This window comes from Penicillium alfredii (assembly GCF_028826965.1).
Source record: "Penicillium alfredii strain IBT 34128 chromosome Unknown utg000004l_segment0_segment0, whole genome shotgun sequence".
Lineage (NCBI taxonomy): Eukaryota > Fungi > Ascomycota > Eurotiomycetes > Eurotiales > Aspergillaceae > Penicillium > Penicillium alfredii.
In genome coordinates, this window is record NW_026622701.1 from 361,888 (window position 1) to 381,711 (window position 19,824).

Below are 19,824 nucleotides of genomic sequence, written 5' to 3' on the forward strand. Positions count from 1 at the left end.
ATACTCCCGATGAGCGAGATATCACTTGCTCGCCATCGCAGAACCGCCGTGCATGCGGGGAAGCTCGGAGTTTACGCCGACCTGCCGAGCCCCCTCTTTGACGGGCTATTTATAATGACTTGACTGAAACCCTTCCTTTGCTTCTGTGAAATCCCCCGTTTTATTCCCAGCGTCATGTCAGCTCAAGGCTCGCGACTGCAAGGCAAGGTTGCCATTGTCACCGGTAAGATCAGCTCCTCGATATCCACGGCACAATCTAATCTCCAACAATAGGAGGAGGCTCGGGTTTTGGAGCTGCCATAGCCCGCCGCTTTGGCGAAGAAGGCGGCAAAGTTATTATTACAGATATCAACGTCGAGGGCGGCGAGAAAGTTGCCGCACAGAACCCTGGCAACCTCGTCTTCCAGCGCATGGATGTCACCCAACCAGACGACTGGAATGCCATACTCGAATTGGCTTTTTCAAAGTTTGGGAGGCTTGATGTGCTGGTAAATAATGCGGGGACGACGTATAGGAACAAGGTCTCTTTCTTTCTTTCTTTCTTTCTTGTCTCATGATCATTCCCAGCGTGGTGCTAACACTCTTGGAACAGCCGACAGTAGAGGTGACAGAAGACGAGTGGGAACGGGTGTTCAATGTCAACGTCAAGAGCATCTATCTCGCCGGCAAGACTCTGATGCCGCGCTTGATCGAACAAGGCCAGGGCGGGTCGATGATCAACATCTCCTCTACGGGAGCCAGTCGACCACGGCCAGGATTGGTCTGGTACAATGCCTCCAAGAGCGCCGTGAGCAACGTGAGTAGCAGATTTTCTACAGCCAGGTCCAGTGAAAGCATCGCTGATATCCTGTCGTGAATGTAGGCCACCAAAGGTCTCGCAGCGGAGTATGGCCCGCAGAACATCCGCGTGAATAGTGTCGCCCCACTGCTGTCCGGAACAGGGCTCTTTTCCATGTTCACAGGCATGGAAGACACCCCCGAGAATCGAGAGAAGTTTATTGGAAATGTGCCGCTGGGCCGATTGACCGAAGCGGACGATATCGCCAATATCTGCCTCTACCTCGCCAGTGACGAGGGTCGGTTTATAAACGGGACTGAGATGGTAGTAGATGGCGGCAAGTGCATTTAGTGTAGACGATACGAAAGAATATCCATGGATATTGCTTGTCTTGGTCAACTCGCGTTGGTGTAGGGAAGCTCATGCGAATGTCTCTGTGTATGAGTTAAGAGGACAATTTCAAGAATGAGGTAGCAAACTGCGTCTTAGATCGGGATTGCCATTGCCATGACGTCCCTTTCGAATTAATGGCGATGGGCCAGGAGTATCAAAGCCAACCGGAAATAAAACAGGCTGTGTTGGGGATATGTGAAGACACAGACTTCCTATACTGAGAATTTGTGTATTGATCAAGGGTGAATGGAATATTATGCTAAAAAAAAAAAAGCAATCTAGTTCGAATCCATTTCTCCAATTGTATCTATAATTCCCGTAAAATTGACCGCAATAAGATAGTCACACAAGCAATCAAGTCTAAAGCCGCCTCCTATCTTCAACCGGCTTATTTCCCAATACAGCATCAATCTTCTCCAGAACCTCCGGCGTCAACTTCTCCGCCACCGCAAGCGCACACACATTATCGAGCACCTGCTCAGGCCTCGACGCCCCCGTAATCAGCGACGAGACATTTGGGTTCTTCAAAATCCACGCAAGGGCCAACTGAGCCGTCGACACCCCCAGCTCCTTCGCAACAGGCTTCAGCGCAGCAACCTGCTCGAGCTGACGCAGCCACACCTCATTGCCCACAGTCTTGCGCAGATTCTGCACATACCCATCCTGCGACTCGGCAAGGCGCGAGCCAGGCGGCGGCGCAGCCGTATCATTATACTTGCCGGTCAAGACGCCGCCCTTGAGCGGCGAAAACACGGTAAGTCCCAGTCCGTGTGGCGCCTCGTACAGCCAGCGGTACTCGCGCTCGACGCGCTCGCGCACTAGCATGTTGTACTGCGGCTGCTCGACGACGGGCCCGACGAGGCCGAGTCTATCAGCAACGCGCCATGCGTCGGCAATCTCGCTGGCGCTCCACTCCGACGTGCCCCAGTAGAAGGCCTTGCCGGTGTCAATGAGGTGGTTGAAGCCGCGGACGATCTCTTCGGTGGGGGTGTCGCGGTCTGGGCGGTGCGCGTAGACGATGTCGACGTAGGGTAGGTCCAGGCGCTGCAGGGACTGGGTTAGACCCTCGATGATGTGTTTGCGGGAGAGGCCCTTGTTGTTGAGGGGATTCTGGGGGTTGGCGCTGTTGGCGGCGCCCCAGTACAGCTGGGAAGATGTCAGCGATCTTGTTCTCCATTTTGGTGGGTTGTTCACGGTTGTTTCAATTCAACTTGGGGGGGGGGGGAGGTACTTGACTTACCTTGGTCGAGATCACCAGGTCATTTTGCTTCCATCCGTACTTTTTGATCGCCTGGCCGAGTACAATCTCTGATTGTCCGCCGCCATATACTTCGGCCGTGTCGAAGAAATTAACGCCAGCATCGTAGGCGGCTTTCATGCACTCGAAAGCAGTTTCTTCGGGAGTCAGCAATGCGCATGAGAAGCATGGAAAGAGTAAAAAAAAAAATTTACCATTGCCAACATGCCCTCCATATGTGAGCCACCCTCCCAGCGAGATCACAGATACCTTGAGCCCCGTCCGACCAAGGAAGCGGTACTGCATTTCCGGAAGAGTGTCAGACATTTTATATCAAGTGAATGGTAGAATAGATCAAGAATTAGAATTGCGACAATCCCTGTTTAATAGCTGCTGAAATGGCCAGGGGAAATGCAAGACACGGGCCGACGTGCGGGGAGCCTGCGGGGCACATAATTTCCCGATTCGGACGACGACGGGTATAGAAGAGATAAAAAGAAGGGAAATGGAGCATTGTGGGCTGCAATTGACTTGGTATTGGCTTGAATATATATGGTTAATTCTTTGATTACATCTATTGTTTCTACTGATTTGTCCGGTGAATCACCAACGTGCTACATGCCTCGGGGTAGCTCATCGGGCGTATCGATGGTGTGATCTCTCGATTGCAAGAGTATTTAGTTGTGTCAGTGTCAGTATCTAAGAGAAACGATTCAATATTGTCCACAGTAATAAATTGATGAACTACTTGCATTCCAGATTAAACATTACCATCAACTGCCGGTACATTGCCACCATGTTTATCAATCTTCCTGAAATCTACCATAACTTCCAATTCCCTTCAAGGAAAGGGAACAGCTACCAAACAACCCCCCTCTCATTCACATCCTATCGCAGGTGCCCCAGGCTGATTGGGATAGACAGGCATTTGCGTTGGATTCGCACACTGACAATAATCGGTCTCGGCCGCAACGTCCGAGCACACGCCCGAGGGCGCAGTGGCACAGTACCCGTTCGTGTGGACTGACGTCGTCATGCCTGGCGGACACGAGCGGTAGGGCATGCAGAAAGTGTCAACATTTTTCGAGCCCGCTAGAAGTGTCATGCTATACCACTGATCCATGGCGCAGGAGCAGGAGACGGCTACCAAAAGATCATTGAATTAGCAAAATGATTTTCACTCCTTCACTTCTTCATTTTACTTCCCCCAGTATTAGACAGATACTCACCACTGATCACAGTCGACGATCCTCCGGCCAATGTCCCCTCATAAAGAGTCGTGGTCGTATACGGGACAGCGCCATTGGTGCACTCGGTCGTGATCCACGCTGCATTGAGCGGGAAACAGGTGGATCGCTCGAGACAGTGATCCGGGTGCCAGACCGAGGGGAAGAAGCCTGCTCGGCACTGGATCGGAGCCTCGGGGCTATGGCAGTAGGAGACTGGCGTGCCCATGGTGCAGTCGGTGGTATAGAGAATGGTAGAGCCATGGGAGCAGCGCAGTCTCGGGGCGGGAGTGATATCAGGCATGGCAGCAATCTCTGTCACGATAGAAGTCGGAACAGCCACTTCGTTGACAGCAGTCTGGCGTGGAAATGCCGTGACCACAACGAAGAATATCAAGAATGAGAACAAGTGAGAGAGAGAAGTTCCCATTGTGACTGATTTCGAAGACCAAGCAGCAATGTGGATGTTGGGATTTCAGGGTAGGAGTTGAGCCTTGATCAATTGTCGTGCTGAAAACACGCTGTTGTCTGCTGTCGTCCCGGGTCTTATATGCCCTCAACTATCAGCCCATCTCGGCCAAAAGGCAACAGGCCAAGCCAAGCCGATTCAAACTTTTTCTCTCTCAGATTCCAGCAGAAACCTTGTTGGGAGATGGGAGAAGAGAGAGAGAAGCAGAATGATGCTCAATTGCGAGATGGCGCCATCGAGTGTGGCCCCCGAAACACCCACGCTGCCCTAATTCAGCGCATGCCACCTCGTGGCAAAGGAGACATGTAACCCTTTCCTGGGTAACTTGGGCGAGACTCAAACAACCATTGCCAGCACAGAGACTGCTTTATCGGGAAATTCAAAAACTCCTGGGACATATTAGAACATATAGTGTGTGTCTGTGTGTGTGTCCAGAGAGAAGTTCCCGCATATATCCTTGCCATTGCTCATGTCACCTACGATCGATAAGTTCAACCAAGTCCTTGGACATGGCATTGGGGCGAGATAAGTTCGTTGCAGGTTGCACTCGGCTGGGTGTGCTACACTGCAGAGACAAGGTGGTTCGACAGAGATAGCGACGCGAGACATTTGGAACGTTGCGACGGTGTCTTGACTGCGTTCCCAAAGAGAATTTCAAATTGTTTTGTTCATGCCTTTAGATCTTGTTCCGCTGTTCTTCAACTATCGGGTTCTTGCTGTGGTGGGGGCTTGTTTGTGTGTCGTCTGCTGTTGTTGTGTTGTACATTGCATGCCCTCGGAGATGTCGAGGCCTGGGTGACTTGACTTGAGACATGGCTGTGCTGGAAGTGTACCACTGGATTTGAGAACTGGTGGTATATAATGTATAGCATCGTTCTATCTTTGTGCATTGGCCGGTGGGTATGCTACTGCACTGCGGAAGACAAATCAAGTAAAACACCATGGAAGCAGAGCTTTGTCTCAAGTTAAGCAAAAGTTTATTATCTTATTCTTACATTCTCTTTTATGGGTATTCTGGCTACTGACATCCTTCCCAGTTATCCACAAAATGTAGCGACTACTCGGGAATACAATCAAGAACAGGATGGATAAATAAAGAACTAGCGAACAGGATTTCTGTGCCCAAAATACTTTCCAGCACGTCCTTTTAGCTTTTCTACTCGACTATGTGGTTGCATCTCATTCTATTGACAGGCAGCTTGGTGATAGACAATGCCAGTGCCCTAAACGCTTTCTATAGCTACCACCACCGCCCAATATCATTCCAGAAAGAGCCAAAAACTGATTCAAGACTGACCCAAAATTGATTTCAAAAGGGAAGCAAAATGGTCCTAATAAGAGATGAGTAAAGAGATCTTGAATGGACCTAAGCACTCAGCCCTCCTTCTAGATATGACAAATCCCCCCTCTTCAATCTAAAACAACAACATTCTTCCCAAGCCCAACCCCAGAAAGATACTCTTGCCTCATTGCCTCCGCCTCCTCCAACCTCCACTCCTTCACCTCAACACGAAGCCGGCTCCGATGAAACAACTCTGTTAACTCCTGAGCCGCAGCCGTATCCGCCACCAAAGACCCAACAAGCTTGATATCCTTGTAGATAACCGTGTGGTACGACATGGTAATCCCTTTTCCGGCTGACCCAGCAACACCATCGTCCCATGCTTCCGCGTCAGCGCAGCCGCCAGCTCGAACGCGGCTGGGTGGTCCGTTGCCAGGACCGTTGCGTCGAGGCCTCTATAATTAGACGAGACCATCTGATCGATCTTCTGTCGCGAGTCTTCGACTGGGTCCGTGGCAAGGATTAGGGCGTCGGGACTGTGGGGGTAGGATGCGACGGCGTTGAGGGCTGAGGGTTTGATGTCGATTGCTGCGACGGCGTATTCCTGCTTATTGTTATTGTCGGATAGAAGAATAGAGAATGGAAAGGGGAATCGTGGAAAGACAAAACTATGGAATCATGGAAGATAGAATGAATGTTGTCTTGTTGATACTTACCATGCATTTTGCTACTTGCGTCCCTATATGCCCTAACCCCCCAATTCCCACAATCCCAATCGATCCTCCCTTCGGCACGCCTGCGCGCACAATGCTTCCGTAGATGCTGATCCCGGCGCACATCAAGGGAGCTGCAACCTTGAATCCCATATTATCTGGCAATTTCACAATGAAGCGGGCGTCGCTAGTCAAATATTAGCACGAGATCTATACCTGACAGATTGGCCACTTACGCAACCATATATTCAGCCCAGAAACCATCAGTAGTAATCCCCTTCATAGAGGGAGCTTCGCAGTAGATAAGCAGACCTGCTTTACGATCCGCGCATTTCCCTATATCCAAAAACTAGGTTAATCCACCAACCCCCCCCCAACACACGAAGCTAGACATTCATCTTCAATGATAAATGTACTCACCACAAACACTATCAAAATTAATACACCCCACACGATCTCCCTTCTGGAACCCAGTGACATCAACCCCAACCTCCGCAACAAGCCCCGCAAGCTCATGGGACCCGATAAAGGGGAGTGGCGTGTTGAACTCATTGTTCAACGCCATCAGATCTGTGTGACAGAGGCCCGCGGCCTTGATCTGTACCAGAACCTGGTGTGGTTTTGGCTGGGGGACGGGCACGTCGGAGACATGGTAGGGCTCGTTGTATTGCTGGATCTGCACGGCTCGCAGTGTCATGATCGCTGGGATTAGTTGAAAGGGGTTCAGGGGCAACTCAAGGTCCTCACTTCAATCCCTTTTAAGATACATAATCCTTTACTTCTTGTGAGTATTATACGAATTGCAAATATAATCGTTGTACGGCTGCTTGTCACTACATGTCATGGCTTCCCCGTTTCTCCGAATTGGGGGAGGGGCCGGTAGTTGCTTGGCAGTTATTATAGAGAAGTAGAATCATATAATGAATGAAAGAAAATATAGACATGAAGATGAGTGAATAGTCACTGGTATCTGGCACAATATACAGATCGAGAAACATGATGTACAACCCCAACGCCTAACTCCACCAAACCCTATCAGAATGACAACCACTCCTCGTCCCAGGTGCCATCGCTCGCATCCTTGGGCAATTCCGAGTCGCGAAAACGATGGTACTGGAGATGAATCTTAGACTCGTCAGGAAGCAAATCGAGTTTCATCATATTGATACGCGCAGACGCAGGAATGACATCCCCAGGCCGCACGCCCTGAGACTCGATCTCAAACACACGCTGCAGGATACGGGCCGCCTGCGAGGATTTCCAGATACCCTCGCGGCGCTCATACGTGCGCAGGACGCGCAGAACATTCTGGCGCACGGCTGGGTCACGACACTTGATCCCGCACATAAAGAAGGTCGAGATAATACCAGTCTTGATGGAGAAGACCGGCGCAGGGGAGCTCGTGAAAGATTTCATAAAGAGCTCGCCCAACTGCAGCACACGCCGGAAATTCGGCAAAAACTTATCATACTCCATCTGCTGGCGGTGCAACGGCAGCGCCTTGCTGGCGACAGTGATCATGATGGGGATAAACTCGGCCCAGAAATTGAGGAGGAGCAGCCCGCTCGAGTCGCGTTGGGACATGCTGGGACCGTGCAGCATGGTAAACCCTCTAAGTTCGTTCTTCCACCGCCGCAGATTGTCGACGGTGGGGAAGCGGGTCTCGTCGTCGAGCTGGCTGATAGTGTCGAAGGCGAGGACGTGGGAGTTTTTCAGGATCAGCATCCAACCGCGCAGCGCGAGCGACATGCTGCCCTTGCGGCGGTCGTCGACGGGACCGGCGAAGCGCGTGAAACTGTCAGTCAGCATGCGCGGCAGCGTCTCGTAGTTGTCGCCCATGTACCCTTTGAGATTGGTGAAGCTGGCCCAGTGCAAGTGGAGCTGGGCAAAGGTCTGCACGAGCAGAGGCACGGCGGCGCTCTTGGGACTCGTCTTGAGCCACTCGTTCAGCAGCGCATAGCCCGCGCGCAAATGGCAGTCAACGGCGTGGGCGTCGCCCTGCAGCAGTGCCAGCGCGACCAAGACAATGCAGGTCACCAGCACGGCCTCGGTGTGCAGGGGACTGGACTGGTCACGGGCTAGAATCTGGTTGCGCAGCTCGGAAATGGCCTTGTTGCACTGGCGCAGTGCGAAGGTATCGTTCTGCACGCCCTTGCCCTGCACGAAACGCCAGTGCAGCGCGCTCATGGCGACCGTCGCGTGGCGCACCGCCGGCTGCGCCGCCGCAACCTGGTGCACCAGCCGCTGCCAGAACGGGTCTTCGCTGTAGCCGGCGCATTGCGTCGATGTCGACTGCCGGAACAGGTTGAAATACCAGCGCTCCGTCGGCGACAGGTCCACCTGGGTGCCCTCGACCAGCAGCGTAAGCGGTCTCGACGAGCGGGCCGACGAGCGGCCATCAGACGTGGCCTCCTTCGGGCCCCAGATCACCACAGTCCGCTGACCCATGCGCCCGGCGCGAGTGCGGCGGTCGGGCGGGTGGATGTATCCCTGGCATACTTTGCGCGCACGAATACATTCCCCACACGAGGGGCGGCCTTCATCGCATTTCTTATGCCGGATTCTAAAGCTCATATCATTAGTACTGTTCACTTTCCTCCCATTCTCGAGACTCGAGCTAGGCCATGAATGAGTTCAATGGCATCCATGGGAGGACTTACTTGCATGTCACGCAGCCAGTGCGCACCTTAGGAGCCCCTACTCGCTCTTTTCTCTCCTTGCTGTCTGCGTCTGTCATGTTGTGACATGAGCGCCATTGGAACCGGAATTCCAGATGAGAAGCAGATTGATGCACGAGGGGAGATTAAAGTATAAGGGGCCGTGCGGGTTTGGAAGAAGACTCGCCATCTGCGAACTTGCGTGGGGGCGAAGCTAATTTCGCGGGGGCCAGGATGAACAACTAAAAATAACCAACTAGATGAAAGGAAGATAGTTCCAGAGATACAGAGAGATCTACGCAGTGCCAGAAGTCAGCTTCACCAGCCAGGAGAGACATAAAATTGACCAGCGAGACAGTATATAATGACAGTATATATCCCACCGCTCCGGAGAGCAGTGTCCAACACCATCCAGAAAAGAATATACACGAAAAAGAAGTTCTGAAGATACAATCCAGCACGGCTGTCAAAGCAGACAGTGTGCGATATCGGCTCTAGTGCGCGTGGCCGTAGCGACGACGGTGGTTGTGGGCGTGTTGGCGTGCATGATCAGCTGCCTGGTCCGGCGAAACACCCTCCGTGGGGATAGTGTCGCGCTGGACGACAGTTGACACAGTCTCCGTGCTGGTCGCCACAGACGTGGACAGCGTGCGGAGACTACCAGTGCTGGTGGAGAATGGGACACCCTTGGTGTCGACTAACACGGCAATCTCCCGTTCCAAGTAAATAGTCTCCTGGGTGATGGGGTCCAGGATGAACGAAGTGGCGGGGTTTGGCGTTGGGGTCGAGGTAGAGGTGGTAGTCGGGGCTTGGGCGGCGTTGGCACCATTGATGTCGCCGAGCATATTGTTCGGGTCGATCGAGATACCCGGCAAAGACAAGGTAGGGAGGCCGGGAATCAATCCGGTACTAGTGGAGGTGGGAGTTGGCTGCGGCATGCTCATGCCGCCGGCTGGCAGGGCGTATCCCGGACCCCAGTTGATGTGCATGCCACCGGGCAATCCGTCGGGGTGCATGTGGATATCTTCATGGAGGATCTGCTCCGGGATGTCGAACTGGCACTGCTGCTGCTTAGAGTCAGACTGGAGGTCGAAGATCTTGCAGTCGGTAACCTCGCCCGACAGATTGGTGCAAGTGTCAACGGCCTGCTGCAGCACGCCGTCATCCCAGCCCTGCATAAAGTCGCCGTGGTACCCGAAGCCGGTCGGGTCGCCGTTGGCGAGAGCAAAGTAGCCCTCCTGGTCCTTGAATGCATAGGTGTCCCAGATAGTCTCGTAAAAGAGCGAGACGAGCCTTGTCTCAAAGCCCTCAGGGCACGTCCCCGTCATGACTTGCGAGGGATAGGCGACATGGGACTTGTGGTCATGAGAATCATGGTCCTTGCCATTCCAGCACGACGGGAACATCAGCTCGAAGCGAACGCCTTCGGGACAATTCTCGTCGAGGTAGGTTTTGTTGGGTAGAAAGTGGCGGGAAAGGGAGCGCTCTCCTTCTTTCTGGTAGTTCATGCAGTTGAATCCCAGCGCCTTCTGGCGGAGAGCACGCTGCGATACTTGGTCACCAGACCACTCGGATTTGGGCGGGTCGGGGACAGGCCAGGTGAAGTTGCGCTGGAAGGGATCACCGGCCAGCATGCGGAAGTTTTTCGGGAAGGCTTTGATGTTCTCTCCGTTGAGGAAGTAGTAGCTAGAATATCGAAAGTGAAGTCAGTGTCAGGTCTATCTGGGTCTCGGACAGGTCAGGACCTACGCAAGCATGCCACCGACCTCATCGACGAGCTGTGCACTGCCATTCTTGTGCATGAAGTAGAGAGCTGGATGCCAGTACGCCGACCTGTCCTGGGTAACGGCACACGACGTGCAGGTGGAGTCCAGCAGCAATTTCTGGTCCGAGTTCATACCAAAACCTAGTCATCCAAATCAGTATGTTGCTCAATCACCGTGTTAAGCACCATGCAAGCTTACTTCCAGCACCATGAACGGCGTGAACATGGGATGAGATCTTTCCCGGGTCAATGATAGGGTCCAGACGAGCAACGCCTGCTCGCCCGCGGCACGGAAGACGCCAAAAGGCATTAGCCAAAGGCGCGAAAAGAGCGAAAGCAGCTAGAAAGAGGGTCGACAAGCGGATGTCCTGCATTTTCGCGTATGGAGCCCGGCGTCGATGGGACTCTCGCAAGAAGAAAGCAACGGGCTCAAGGAATGGAAGCCAACGACAGACTCGCCAGGAGTAAACCGAATCAACGGGGTTGGCGTGAGGCGAAGGGAGAAACAAACAACTTCCAAAAACGAGGAACCAAAAAGAGCTGGGCGTCTTAGGATGTGGAAACAGGCGATAGCTAAGCCATATGTCAGTCGTTAGTTGGAAAGTCGCACGCGTCGTGTGTTTTCAGGACGTGCAAGTCGCGGGTCCTTCATAATGTTGCAGATCGGGATTCCAGGGGATTCGAAACCCCTCGTCATTGAAGACGATCCCCTTCCAGGGACCGGCAGATCATCATGGAGGGTGGCTCTCTCCCTTCCGGGTAAAGAATGGTCCCTTGCATCTGGACTGCCACCCTTGGGGGGACACACCCAGCAGACGCACCGGCGAGAAAACAAGAAACAAAGGTAATCCAGGGAATGCAACATACAATTTCACCTTGAAACGCGTTTTTAACCGTAAACAAACCCCGATGTGGCCTCGAGTTGATCACTGCCCTGGGAGATCAGATATCAACAACGATGTATATACTACCTCAGCCCTAGGGATGGGATATGACACACTCACCTTGCCCACCGAGGCTGGGTTCAAAAGTAGTTGGTTGTAAAAGAGAAAATGGAGAGAATAGAGACCAAAAGAAGAAAGGATGAAGAAGAAAAGAATGATACCAGCTGAACGTGGTCCACGGTCAACTGTATATCTTGGGGCGACAGAACGGAATAAAGAAACAAAAAAGAAAACGAGGGCAGAGAGTCCAGCCAAATAAAAGGGCTGAGGCCACTGCAGGAAGCCCCCCAGTGTATGAATCAGGGCTCAAACAACGGACCAGGTATAGTCCAAGTGAAAGGAGACGCTAAGGTGAAATGCCCCCCCTCTCTCCCTCCAAGAGGAGGGGGCCTAGTGGCTTATTTTTTGCCCTTTCTTACTTCCATCATTTCACCAATCCCTCGTCTTGGTCGGATACTCGGATGTCCCTGTACAACCATGAAATGAAAGGGACCAGGTGTTCATCTAGACATAAGATGAACAAAACCTCTGGTGGATCATCCCAAGTCTTAAGGTGTGTGCATAGAAGCAACAAACACATTCGCCCTTGGGGGTCCGAGTTCACTGATCTCTCGGCAATCCGGGCCAAGTGCCTCTCGAGTGCCGAATCGCAGATATGTGAGACGTTGGAAACAAACCAGTTCCCCAAGCCCACACTAGCCCCTCCGTCTCGGGCCCCACGCTGAGCCTGCGGATTGGCCCGAGCAAAAAATGATGAAACCCGCCGTAGATTAAGTGGTGTGTGATAGGCGCAGCCTGAAATTTGAGAGGGGGCATTTGGAACTATTTGCTTGGATTGCTTGGATTGCTTGGATTACTCAGAGAGAGTTGATATAAAATTTACAAATTGGTGATGCCGTGGGTCCAGGGTTTTGTGGATGGTCGCAACATCCATGGATTTATATACGCTGGGTTCCATAGATCTGGCCCTATCAATCTCCATAAAAAACAACAAAAATACAAAAAAACCTGACTCGCTCAAGCTTCGGTTTCATTTCCGACCTGCTTTAGTTCTGTCAGAGATCTCCAGCTAGTTCCTCCCAAGCCCCGTCTGACACCCCTGTCCTTGCAGTGGAAATATCCAAGGATATAGACATTTCGCATTCATCACCGATCCGATATGCAACCTGGGAAATGAAGTTGACAAAGAATCATGCTCGAGGAACCCAAAATTGAATAGTTTCGACGATCTTCGCGTCGAAATAACGTGAGCCCCAGAAATTAATTCTACCAATAAGCCGGGGTTGGGCTGATCTTTAGATCCTTATTAAACCTCCCGATCTACTCCGTAGATCATGGAAACCGGCCCTCCCAACAAAACATCCAGCATACATCATCAGCATACATCACATAGCAGAGTAAATTGTGCACCTCGATAGGTCTATTCTACAAAACAAATACATATACTGTACACCATATGATGGTCGTGCTCAGATCACCCAGGTCACGGCTTGACAGTCTCCAAAGCCTCGCGAGCCCGCGCAATCGTCTCTCGGATCCGGGGATCTGAAGCATCCGCCGTCGCCTTGCCCCCGTCACGCACAATCTCGTGCAGGAGGGTTTCGGTCTCACGCAGGGATGTCCTGCCTTCCTCGCGGACCTCGTCCTCCCAAAACTGGCGCGCAACATCCCATTTCTTCTGCTGGCGGCGCAGAGAGTAGATCAAACCCACGGCAGCCAATGTACAGGATTCATACACGGACGCTGACTCCACAGAGACATAGGTGAGTGCCGAGAGGGCGGAGGTCAGGGAGGTAGTGGACACGCTAAAGAGGACTAGACTCTGGGCGAGGGCTTGGAGGGAGGGCACGGTGGTGCTAAGGAGTTTGGAGCGGGTATCGGGGATCTGGGTGGGCCAGGGGGATGGGATGGATCCGGCAGGGGTCGACTCGGAAGTGGACTGGGATCCGAAAGACGACGGCTCGTCCAGCAGGCCTGCCTGCTGGTATTTGCCTGCGGTCCAGATGACTTCTCGCTCCGCGCGGCGGAGGAACTGCTTCTCCAGGATTTCGGACGTGACCATGTTCACGTCATCGACCCGCCAGAAGAGTTTCCACCAGGCGAGACCCCGCCACCGCGGACTGGCAAACCCAGCCTCGAGGGAACTGCGGAGCTCGGAATGGGCGTGCTCGGCCCAGGATGCGACTCCTTGGTCAAGCTGGGCACGGGTAGCTTCAGAGACTGCGCCCACCGTCTGGTTTTGGAGTGCCTGAACCTCGCGGGAGAGCACGCCTTCGTCGGCAGCGTCTAGCAGAGATTCGACAAGAGGCACCAGGGCCGGGTTGAGTGTGGTGTCACTGGGCGCCTGCGAGGACGATGCAAGCCAGTCAATCACCGACTGCACACCACTGGCGTTCCATCCCCGCTCATACTCAGAAGCATTCTGCACGGACTCGCGGAACTTATCCAGAGCCGTACTCGCGCGGCTGATATCCACTAGGGAAAGGCGGTCATTGCTGCGCGTCGGGTCCGTCACAGAGAGCTCAATGGCCCCGCGCACCGAGGCGATCTCGTTCTTCAGGTCAGATCGGCCCATCAGAGTGCCGTACGCCAGCATACCGTCCACACCGGTGCCGCACACGATACTTCGGTGCACGGGGTACCGCACCACATTATGCCGGCCGGAATGCGAGGTCTGGATGGTCACGGTCGGCACAAGAAATGTATCGGCAGTGAGGGTAGCGCCGGCAAAGTCCGCCTCCGATCCAAGTGTACTGACGAGGATCTCGATATTGCCCTTTTTCAAGACAGACGACGGGACCGAGATTGTGGGGAGCAAGTCATTAGGAATCGATTCCGAGACTTCACCGTAACTGTAGCAAATTTGACCTCCTTGTCAGTTCTCATTCTTGTAACATAGCTCGAAAACCATGGCAAGTCGCTCGTCCATACCGAATCAACAACCCCCGCGATGAGTCGGCATCATACGCCTCGAGAGCATCCTCCCAATCCTCGCGCAGGTTCAATGGATCAGCGAGCAAGAGTCGAACGAGCTTGCGAGCAGAGGCCGCATCGTTTAATCCAAGAACTAAACCACCACAATAGGAAACCAATCAGCACCTGACCATCAGAATTCAACGCGCGAAAACAGCGGCAACTCACCGGCAACTCGTATCAGAGGCGCCTCAGATTCCAGGCCCCGCAGCGCAAGCTGCAGCCGGCTCAGACTGACCTGCTCGATCGCCGCATCCTTGACCCCGTTAAGGGCGTTGTAGAGCTCCTGAAACCGCGGCGGAACATTCTTGCCGGCAGTAATGACCGACGAGGTGGTCAAAGGGCGCGAAGTAGGTACCGTAGCTGAGTGTAGAGGGCGAGCGCTTCGATGGACCGCGTCGTTTTGTTTAATGCCGTTGTTGCCGGCACGCGTCGACAGCGCCCGTCTCCAGGTCGCGCAGGATGGGCAGTAGAACACTCCGCTCGTATCCAGCGGGCGCGACAGGCTCCTTGAGAGCGCGCTGCGCAGTCTGGAGGGCATTGGGGGCGGAACGAGAGTGGTGGGAGAGTTTGTGCAGAGCCGATTCGATTTAATGGTGAAACGAAGGGCTTGAGGTCAGAGGGTGAGGGCCGGGCTTGGCACTGATGGGGCTCTCTCTAATACTGCATGAATGTTGCCTACGAACATGCGCTACACCAGACTCTTTTTTTAAAAAAAAAAATTATTCTAAAGACTCGCAATTTTGTTCTAGCTACGATTGCGCAACGGCCAAGAATAGCCTGCAAACCTACGAATGCCATGTTGAACTGAACCATCCTGTTGACCGCTATAGTTGTAGATCCACATGACAAAAGCCAGGCGTGCGATCAAGCAGATAGAGAGGGTATCGTATCGATCGTGTCATGGCGTGTGCGCTGGAGGACAGGAAGAGGAAATGCATAGATCGTGTCATAATATCAATTCAACCACAGCCACGGCCCTCTCAGGCCTCCCTACCTGCGTCGCGGTGACGACGACTCCGGTTCGATCCAGCCGACCTGCGATGAAAATGAGTGTTTGCACCAAGGGTAATTCATATCAATCAACTCACATGCTGATTCTTCGGGCGACAGTCGCGAGACCGGCGTCGTTGGCCGCTTCGTGTTCAGCCCGCTCCAAGGCCGCGCGCCGGTCCTCCTCGCTCTTGCGGTAGACCTCTTCCTGTGTCGGAGGCAGGCGTTCGTTCTGCAGATCTACTTTCCGGGCATCCTCAAAGTTGTTAATTGCCTGTTTGATGCCCTCTGCACCCAGCATGAGGGTGCCCGCCGGAAGACGACCGCCAGCCGCCGTCTTCAGTTCAGTGACACTCTCCGACTGCTCACGGAGCACCTGGAAAACACGGGAGAGACGACCGATGGCAAGAATCTTGTTCTTGATGGCCCGTCGCTTGAACTCGCTGGACTCGGTGTCCATCGGCAAGGGAGGTGAGGATGGCCCGCTGGGCGACACCGATGTAGGCGTGTCATCCTCCAATTCCTCCTTGGAGCAGGTGTTGAGAATGGCGATAAGCATGTCGGTAATTTTCTCACCAACGAATGGCAATGACCACGTAAAGACATCCATGAAGTTCGGTAGCCAGTACGGGTGCGGGGTGCAGTTGAATTGCCGAATGTTCATCACGTTGTTTTCGTACTTGAGCACGGCCGCCTTGTTGTTGTACACATCGAGGTAATTGGGCGCGCTGAAAATGGTCATCACACTGGGGAAACCAGTAGTTCGTGTCTTCCGGTACATGCGATACCCGGCGTCCTGGGCTTCGTGGGCTCGAATGATGGAGAGAAGGTTGTTTTTCTCCAAAAACGCACACGCGGCGGGATAGGAGAAGAAATAGGAGCAACCGCGCACGCTGTTGTGAATGAAGAAATCGCCCGTCTTTTCTTGCCCGAATTCTTCCAGAGGATCAGCCCAAAGGATGTCACACATCAGGCCATGAGTGGGGGGTTCCCGGAAGCGATCGATCTGCCATTTGTTAGTTGACTAACATTCGACATGCCCTTCTCCATTGCGACATACCGCCTTGATATCTTCCAATGTGTGCAGCTCCGGGCTGAGACCACCGTGGATACAGAGGAACTGCTTGTTCATGACCGCCGCCAGCGGCAGCGCACAGAAGGATTCGATGCACGCCTCGTAGATTCGTTCGCTGTACTTGTGTTTGCACTCCAATTTAAAGGTAAAGTAGTCCGTGAGGTGGCGACACTCATGGTTGCCTCGCAGCAGCCACAGCGAGTCCGGGTACCAAATCTTCAAGGCCCAAAGGTACAGAACACACTGCGTGAGACCATTAGAACAGCTCAAACCCCTCCATATATAAGACCACGCACCTCTATGCTGAAATACCCTCGGTCGACATAATCACCCAGAAAGAGATACCGAGTCTCCGAGGGGTCGCCGCCAACCTCAAACAGTTTCATCAAATCGTAGTACTGCCCGTGAACATCGCCACAAACCGTGATCGGAGCATCCATCTCCAGGAGATTCGGCTCCGACTTGAGAATCTGGGTCCCGGCATGGATAATCCACAGTGCCTGTTCTTCTGTGAGGCGACCTTCGCGGTACAGGTGCTGCTTGAGGAACTGGAGGTTCGGCTTGGAGGGATCGTCTGGCGACCAGAACATCTCATCCGGAGGCGTGTTCAAGGCCGGCGCTTGCACCTCTGGTAGCACAGACCACCGTCAGTTATCAGATTTCAGCCTCTTGGGAAAGCGACCGAGCCGTCACCCCTACCTTTGACCACTCTTTCCAGTGTGGACACCTGCGAGCCATCTTCCATGGTATGCAAAGAGAAATCGATCTCGGGGACCGGCTTCTTGTCGGTCACCGCGCGCGCAAGATTTCGATCCATGATGGGCGATTGAAAGAGTGAATCTCGAACGTCGTAAAGGGGGAGGAGGAGCAGGGAGACCGCGCGGAGAGGCGGGGTGAGGGTTCAGCGCGGGTGGGATGGATCTCCCACAGAGGGCAGGGGGAGATGATCGAATCGATCGAATAGAATCCAAAGAGCTTCGACGAAAAATTCAAAACAAGCGCCGAAACCCACAACGGCGGAGAATGGTGGAGGGTCGCGTGTGACGGGATTGTGAAGTTGGGAAAAAGAGAAACAACGCCAAGCGGGTGTGGTTCGCCCCCCAGTGGACACTCGAGAAGCGCCCGTCAACCTCGGCCGTGCAGAAGCACTGAATTTTGCTATTCGCTGAGCAGATCGAGGCTTTCTGCTAGATGTCGCCCAACCTTTATATTGAAGCACACAACATGGCTAGTCCATGCCGCAGAAATAGAATTGTTGCCTCAGGCAACAATATCGGTGCCTTGTGAGGCTGAAAAACCCACCGTGACGAACCGTCTACTATGCGACAGGAATTATAGCTCAGCATACTTCGATCAATATCATGGCTTATTAGGAAGTTCAGGCTGAAATACTAGCATGTCAGCACAATCTTTGCTAGCACCGACTAGACTCCACTCAATCTGGAGTTTGAAATAGTCGGCACAAATCCCTTTCGAACAAATGTAGTGAGGCATATCGAACGCAACGCAGCACACAACATTATCCAGAGTCAAGTGGCGATAGTCGAACTTGACGGATTCGGTTATGCTCCCCTGCGGTCTTGAAATAGCGTCCTGCCTCGAAGCTGGTTCCTGATTATCAGTAATCGTGAGGAATACTCAGACAGAAGAAAGTTCATCAGCATCGTCAGCTCACCTCCAATAAAGGCTCCCCAATGCTATATTCCGACAAATCTCACTATACCGAATCACCTGGCGATCGATTTCCTCGCCCCAGATCGGCATGTCCGCCAGCACTGCATACCACCGCCTATAGCGCGCATCCAGCATGCTCCCGATTTCATCTACGGCTTGTTGGCGCGACAGTCCCCGCGCGGTTAGGAGCACGATCAAGTTGTGATCGACCCCTTGCTCCTGGATTTCCAGTGAGTTATGGTCTACACTCTCCCCATAGCTCCTATGTTAGTGAACGCCTTACCAGGTCCTTCTTGTATGAAACAAGGTCATTAACCCTGTCAGACTGTCAGATTGCAGCAATTGCTCGGTATATCACAATGGAGCTTGTTCCTTACAGCATCACCAGATCAGCCGAGAGCTCACCCAGCTCCTCGAGGGACGGGTGTGTAACAACATTCGATGGAATATGGATGCCAAGAACACACCTAGCGGATCAAGTCATTCAGTTGTCTTCTGGAGGGAGTTGTTCTCAGGTTAGTGATTCTGGAATGTCCTTACTCGCAGAGAACAATCACCGGGTGCACGCCAATAGTGCGGCGGCGCATGTCCATGTACTCGTCCACATTGCGGGTGAACACGCGCTGTTCATGGATGTGCTCGACCTGCTTGAGAATTCCATCGAAGAAGCCTCGGTGCATGTCTCTGTAGCGCTGTTGCGTGACTATTGTATTCTCATTAGACTGAACTAACATTGAATGCCCTAGGTAGGGTGGTTATAGGTATAATAACCTTCCGACGAGCGCTAGAATATAACAATCAGTCGATACTTTACTAAAACTGCAAAGTCCTAGCAATGGCCATATTTCGATGCTTACCTCCTTTACTCGATCCCATGCTGACTGAAACACGTATCCCAGCTCATCTTCATCCCTCGAAACTCGAGAACGCGTGCCCTCCATGATCGCCATCGTCCGATCAAGCTCCTGCTGCTGCGCAGCAGGGTCATGGCTGAGGTGGCCTTCGTCGAATTCTGGAACAAATGTAGAAGATAAAACAAGAATATCAGTAATTGAGCACACCCGGATATTTATGACTTCTGGCCATAAACATGGATATCACGTCGACCTGCCAGCCTACGATCATCAAACAAGAAGGCCTGACATGCAGCAGTGAGTACTAATCCAGGGATATGCATCAGCAAAGAGAGCAACCCCAAATGTTCTAGTCAATTATCATCCGAAGACCATCCTTGTCGCAGGTCGGTGCCCAGATGGAAGACATATAGGCGAAGTTTACCCTCGAGTTCTTGGCCGCCCAGTTGTCGTCTGCATGGAGGGTCCTATGTGATGTACGATCATGAGTTGAGGGATATGTAAATTGCTCTCTTTTCGGGAAGGATACCATACCGTTGGATCCAGGAATCAGCCTCGGCTTTGGCATCGTGGTAATGTGGGCTGAGGGTCGGTTTGACGGCCATGATGGAGGAGAACAGGTCTGGGAGGTAGACGAGATGTTCAGAGCTGCTCTGCGCCGGGGGTTGGATGGGAGAAACCAAAGCCATGGCTATATAGAATAGATGAAATAGTGTAGATTAGAGTTGAGGTTCTCTCTTGTCTAATTGGAATATACAAGAAAACTTATCATCTCCAGTGGAGGTTTCTTT

General features: G+C 52.8%; 9 protein-coding genes across 9 annotated transcripts; 1 reads left to right on the forward strand and 8 right to left on the reverse strand.

Moving 5' to 3' along the window:
- Nucleotides 1–174: 174 nt before the first annotated feature.
- Nucleotides 175–1,129, forward strand: NUU61_001770 (SDR family oxidoreductase; the record flags this gene model as incomplete). Its single annotated transcript, XM_056652352.1, has 4 exons — nt 175–223; nt 274–521; nt 593–796; nt 863–1,129. 4 exons carry the CDS (start codon nt 175–177, stop codon nt 1,127–1,129), a joined length of 768 nt encoding a protein of 255 aa, XP_056513419.1.
- Nucleotides 1,130–1,531: 402 nt separating this feature from the next.
- Nucleotides 1,532–2,735, reverse strand: NUU61_001771 (uncharacterized protein; the record flags this gene model as incomplete). Its single annotated transcript, XM_056652353.1, has 3 exons — nt 1,532–2,317; nt 2,412–2,566; nt 2,624–2,735. 3 exons carry the CDS (start codon nt 2,733–2,735, stop codon nt 1,532–1,534), a joined length of 1,053 nt encoding a protein of 350 aa, XP_056513420.1.
- A 550-nt stretch (nt 2,736–3,285) lies between these two features.
- Nucleotides 3,286–4,064, reverse strand: NUU61_001772 (uncharacterized protein; the record flags this gene model as incomplete). Its single annotated transcript, XM_056652354.1, has 2 exons — nt 3,286–3,551; nt 3,638–4,064. 2 exons carry the CDS (start codon nt 4,062–4,064, stop codon nt 3,286–3,288), a joined length of 693 nt encoding a protein of 230 aa, XP_056513421.1.
- A 1,577-nt stretch (nt 4,065–5,641) lies between these two features.
- NUU61_001773 (zinc binding dehydrogenase) lies at nt 5,642–6,795 on the reverse strand (the record flags this gene model as incomplete). The annotated part of the gene is made up of 4 exons (XM_056652355.1): nt 5,642–5,989; nt 6,102–6,285; nt 6,335–6,434; nt 6,519–6,795. 4 exons carry the CDS (start codon nt 6,793–6,795, stop codon nt 5,642–5,644), a joined length of 909 nt encoding a protein of 302 aa, XP_056513422.1.
- A 338-nt stretch (nt 6,796–7,133) lies between these two features.
- On the reverse strand, nt 7,134–8,672 carry NUU61_001774 (Zn(II)2Cys6 transcription factor; the record flags this gene model as incomplete). The annotated part of the gene is made up of 1 exon (XM_056652356.1): nt 7,134–8,672. One exon carries the CDS (start codon nt 8,670–8,672, stop codon nt 7,134–7,136), a length of 1,539 nt encoding a protein of 512 aa, XP_056513423.1.
- A 577-nt stretch (nt 8,673–9,249) lies between these two features.
- NUU61_001775 (DUF1996 domain-containing protein) lies at nt 9,250–10,894 on the reverse strand (the record flags this gene model as incomplete). Its single annotated transcript, XM_056652357.1, has 3 exons — nt 9,250–10,441; nt 10,505–10,661; nt 10,720–10,894. 3 exons carry the CDS (start codon nt 10,892–10,894, stop codon nt 9,250–9,252), a joined length of 1,524 nt encoding a protein of 507 aa, XP_056513424.1.
- A 2,053-nt stretch (nt 10,895–12,947) lies between these two features.
- On the reverse strand, nt 12,948–14,978 carry NUU61_001776 (uncharacterized protein; the record flags this gene model as incomplete). Its single annotated transcript, XM_056652358.1, has 3 exons — nt 12,948–14,316; nt 14,396–14,531; nt 14,606–14,978. The coding sequence occupies 3 exons, from the start codon at nt 14,976–14,978 to the stop codon at nt 12,948–12,950; spliced, it is 1,878 nt and encodes a 625-aa protein (XP_056513425.1).
- Nucleotides 14,979–15,524: 546 nt separating this feature from the next.
- On the reverse strand, nt 15,525–17,322 carry NUU61_001777 (serine/threonine-protein phosphatase 2B catalytic subunit; the record flags this gene model as incomplete). Its single annotated transcript, XM_056652359.1, has 4 exons — nt 15,525–16,436; nt 16,491–16,748; nt 16,802–17,133; nt 17,205–17,322. The coding sequence occupies 4 exons, from the start codon at nt 17,320–17,322 to the stop codon at nt 15,525–15,527; spliced, it is 1,620 nt and encodes a 539-aa protein (XP_056513426.1).
- An 854-nt stretch (nt 17,323–18,176) lies between these two features.
- On the reverse strand, nt 18,177–19,722 carry NUU61_001778 (terpene synthase family protein; the record flags this gene model as incomplete). The annotated part of the gene is made up of 8 exons (XM_056652360.1): nt 18,177–18,398; nt 18,463–18,496; nt 18,557–18,646; nt 18,720–18,882; nt 18,951–18,963; nt 19,037–19,191; nt 19,406–19,500; nt 19,568–19,722. 8 exons carry the CDS (start codon nt 19,720–19,722, stop codon nt 18,177–18,179), a joined length of 927 nt encoding a protein of 308 aa, XP_056513427.1.
- Nucleotides 19,723–19,824: the final 102 nt, after the last annotated feature.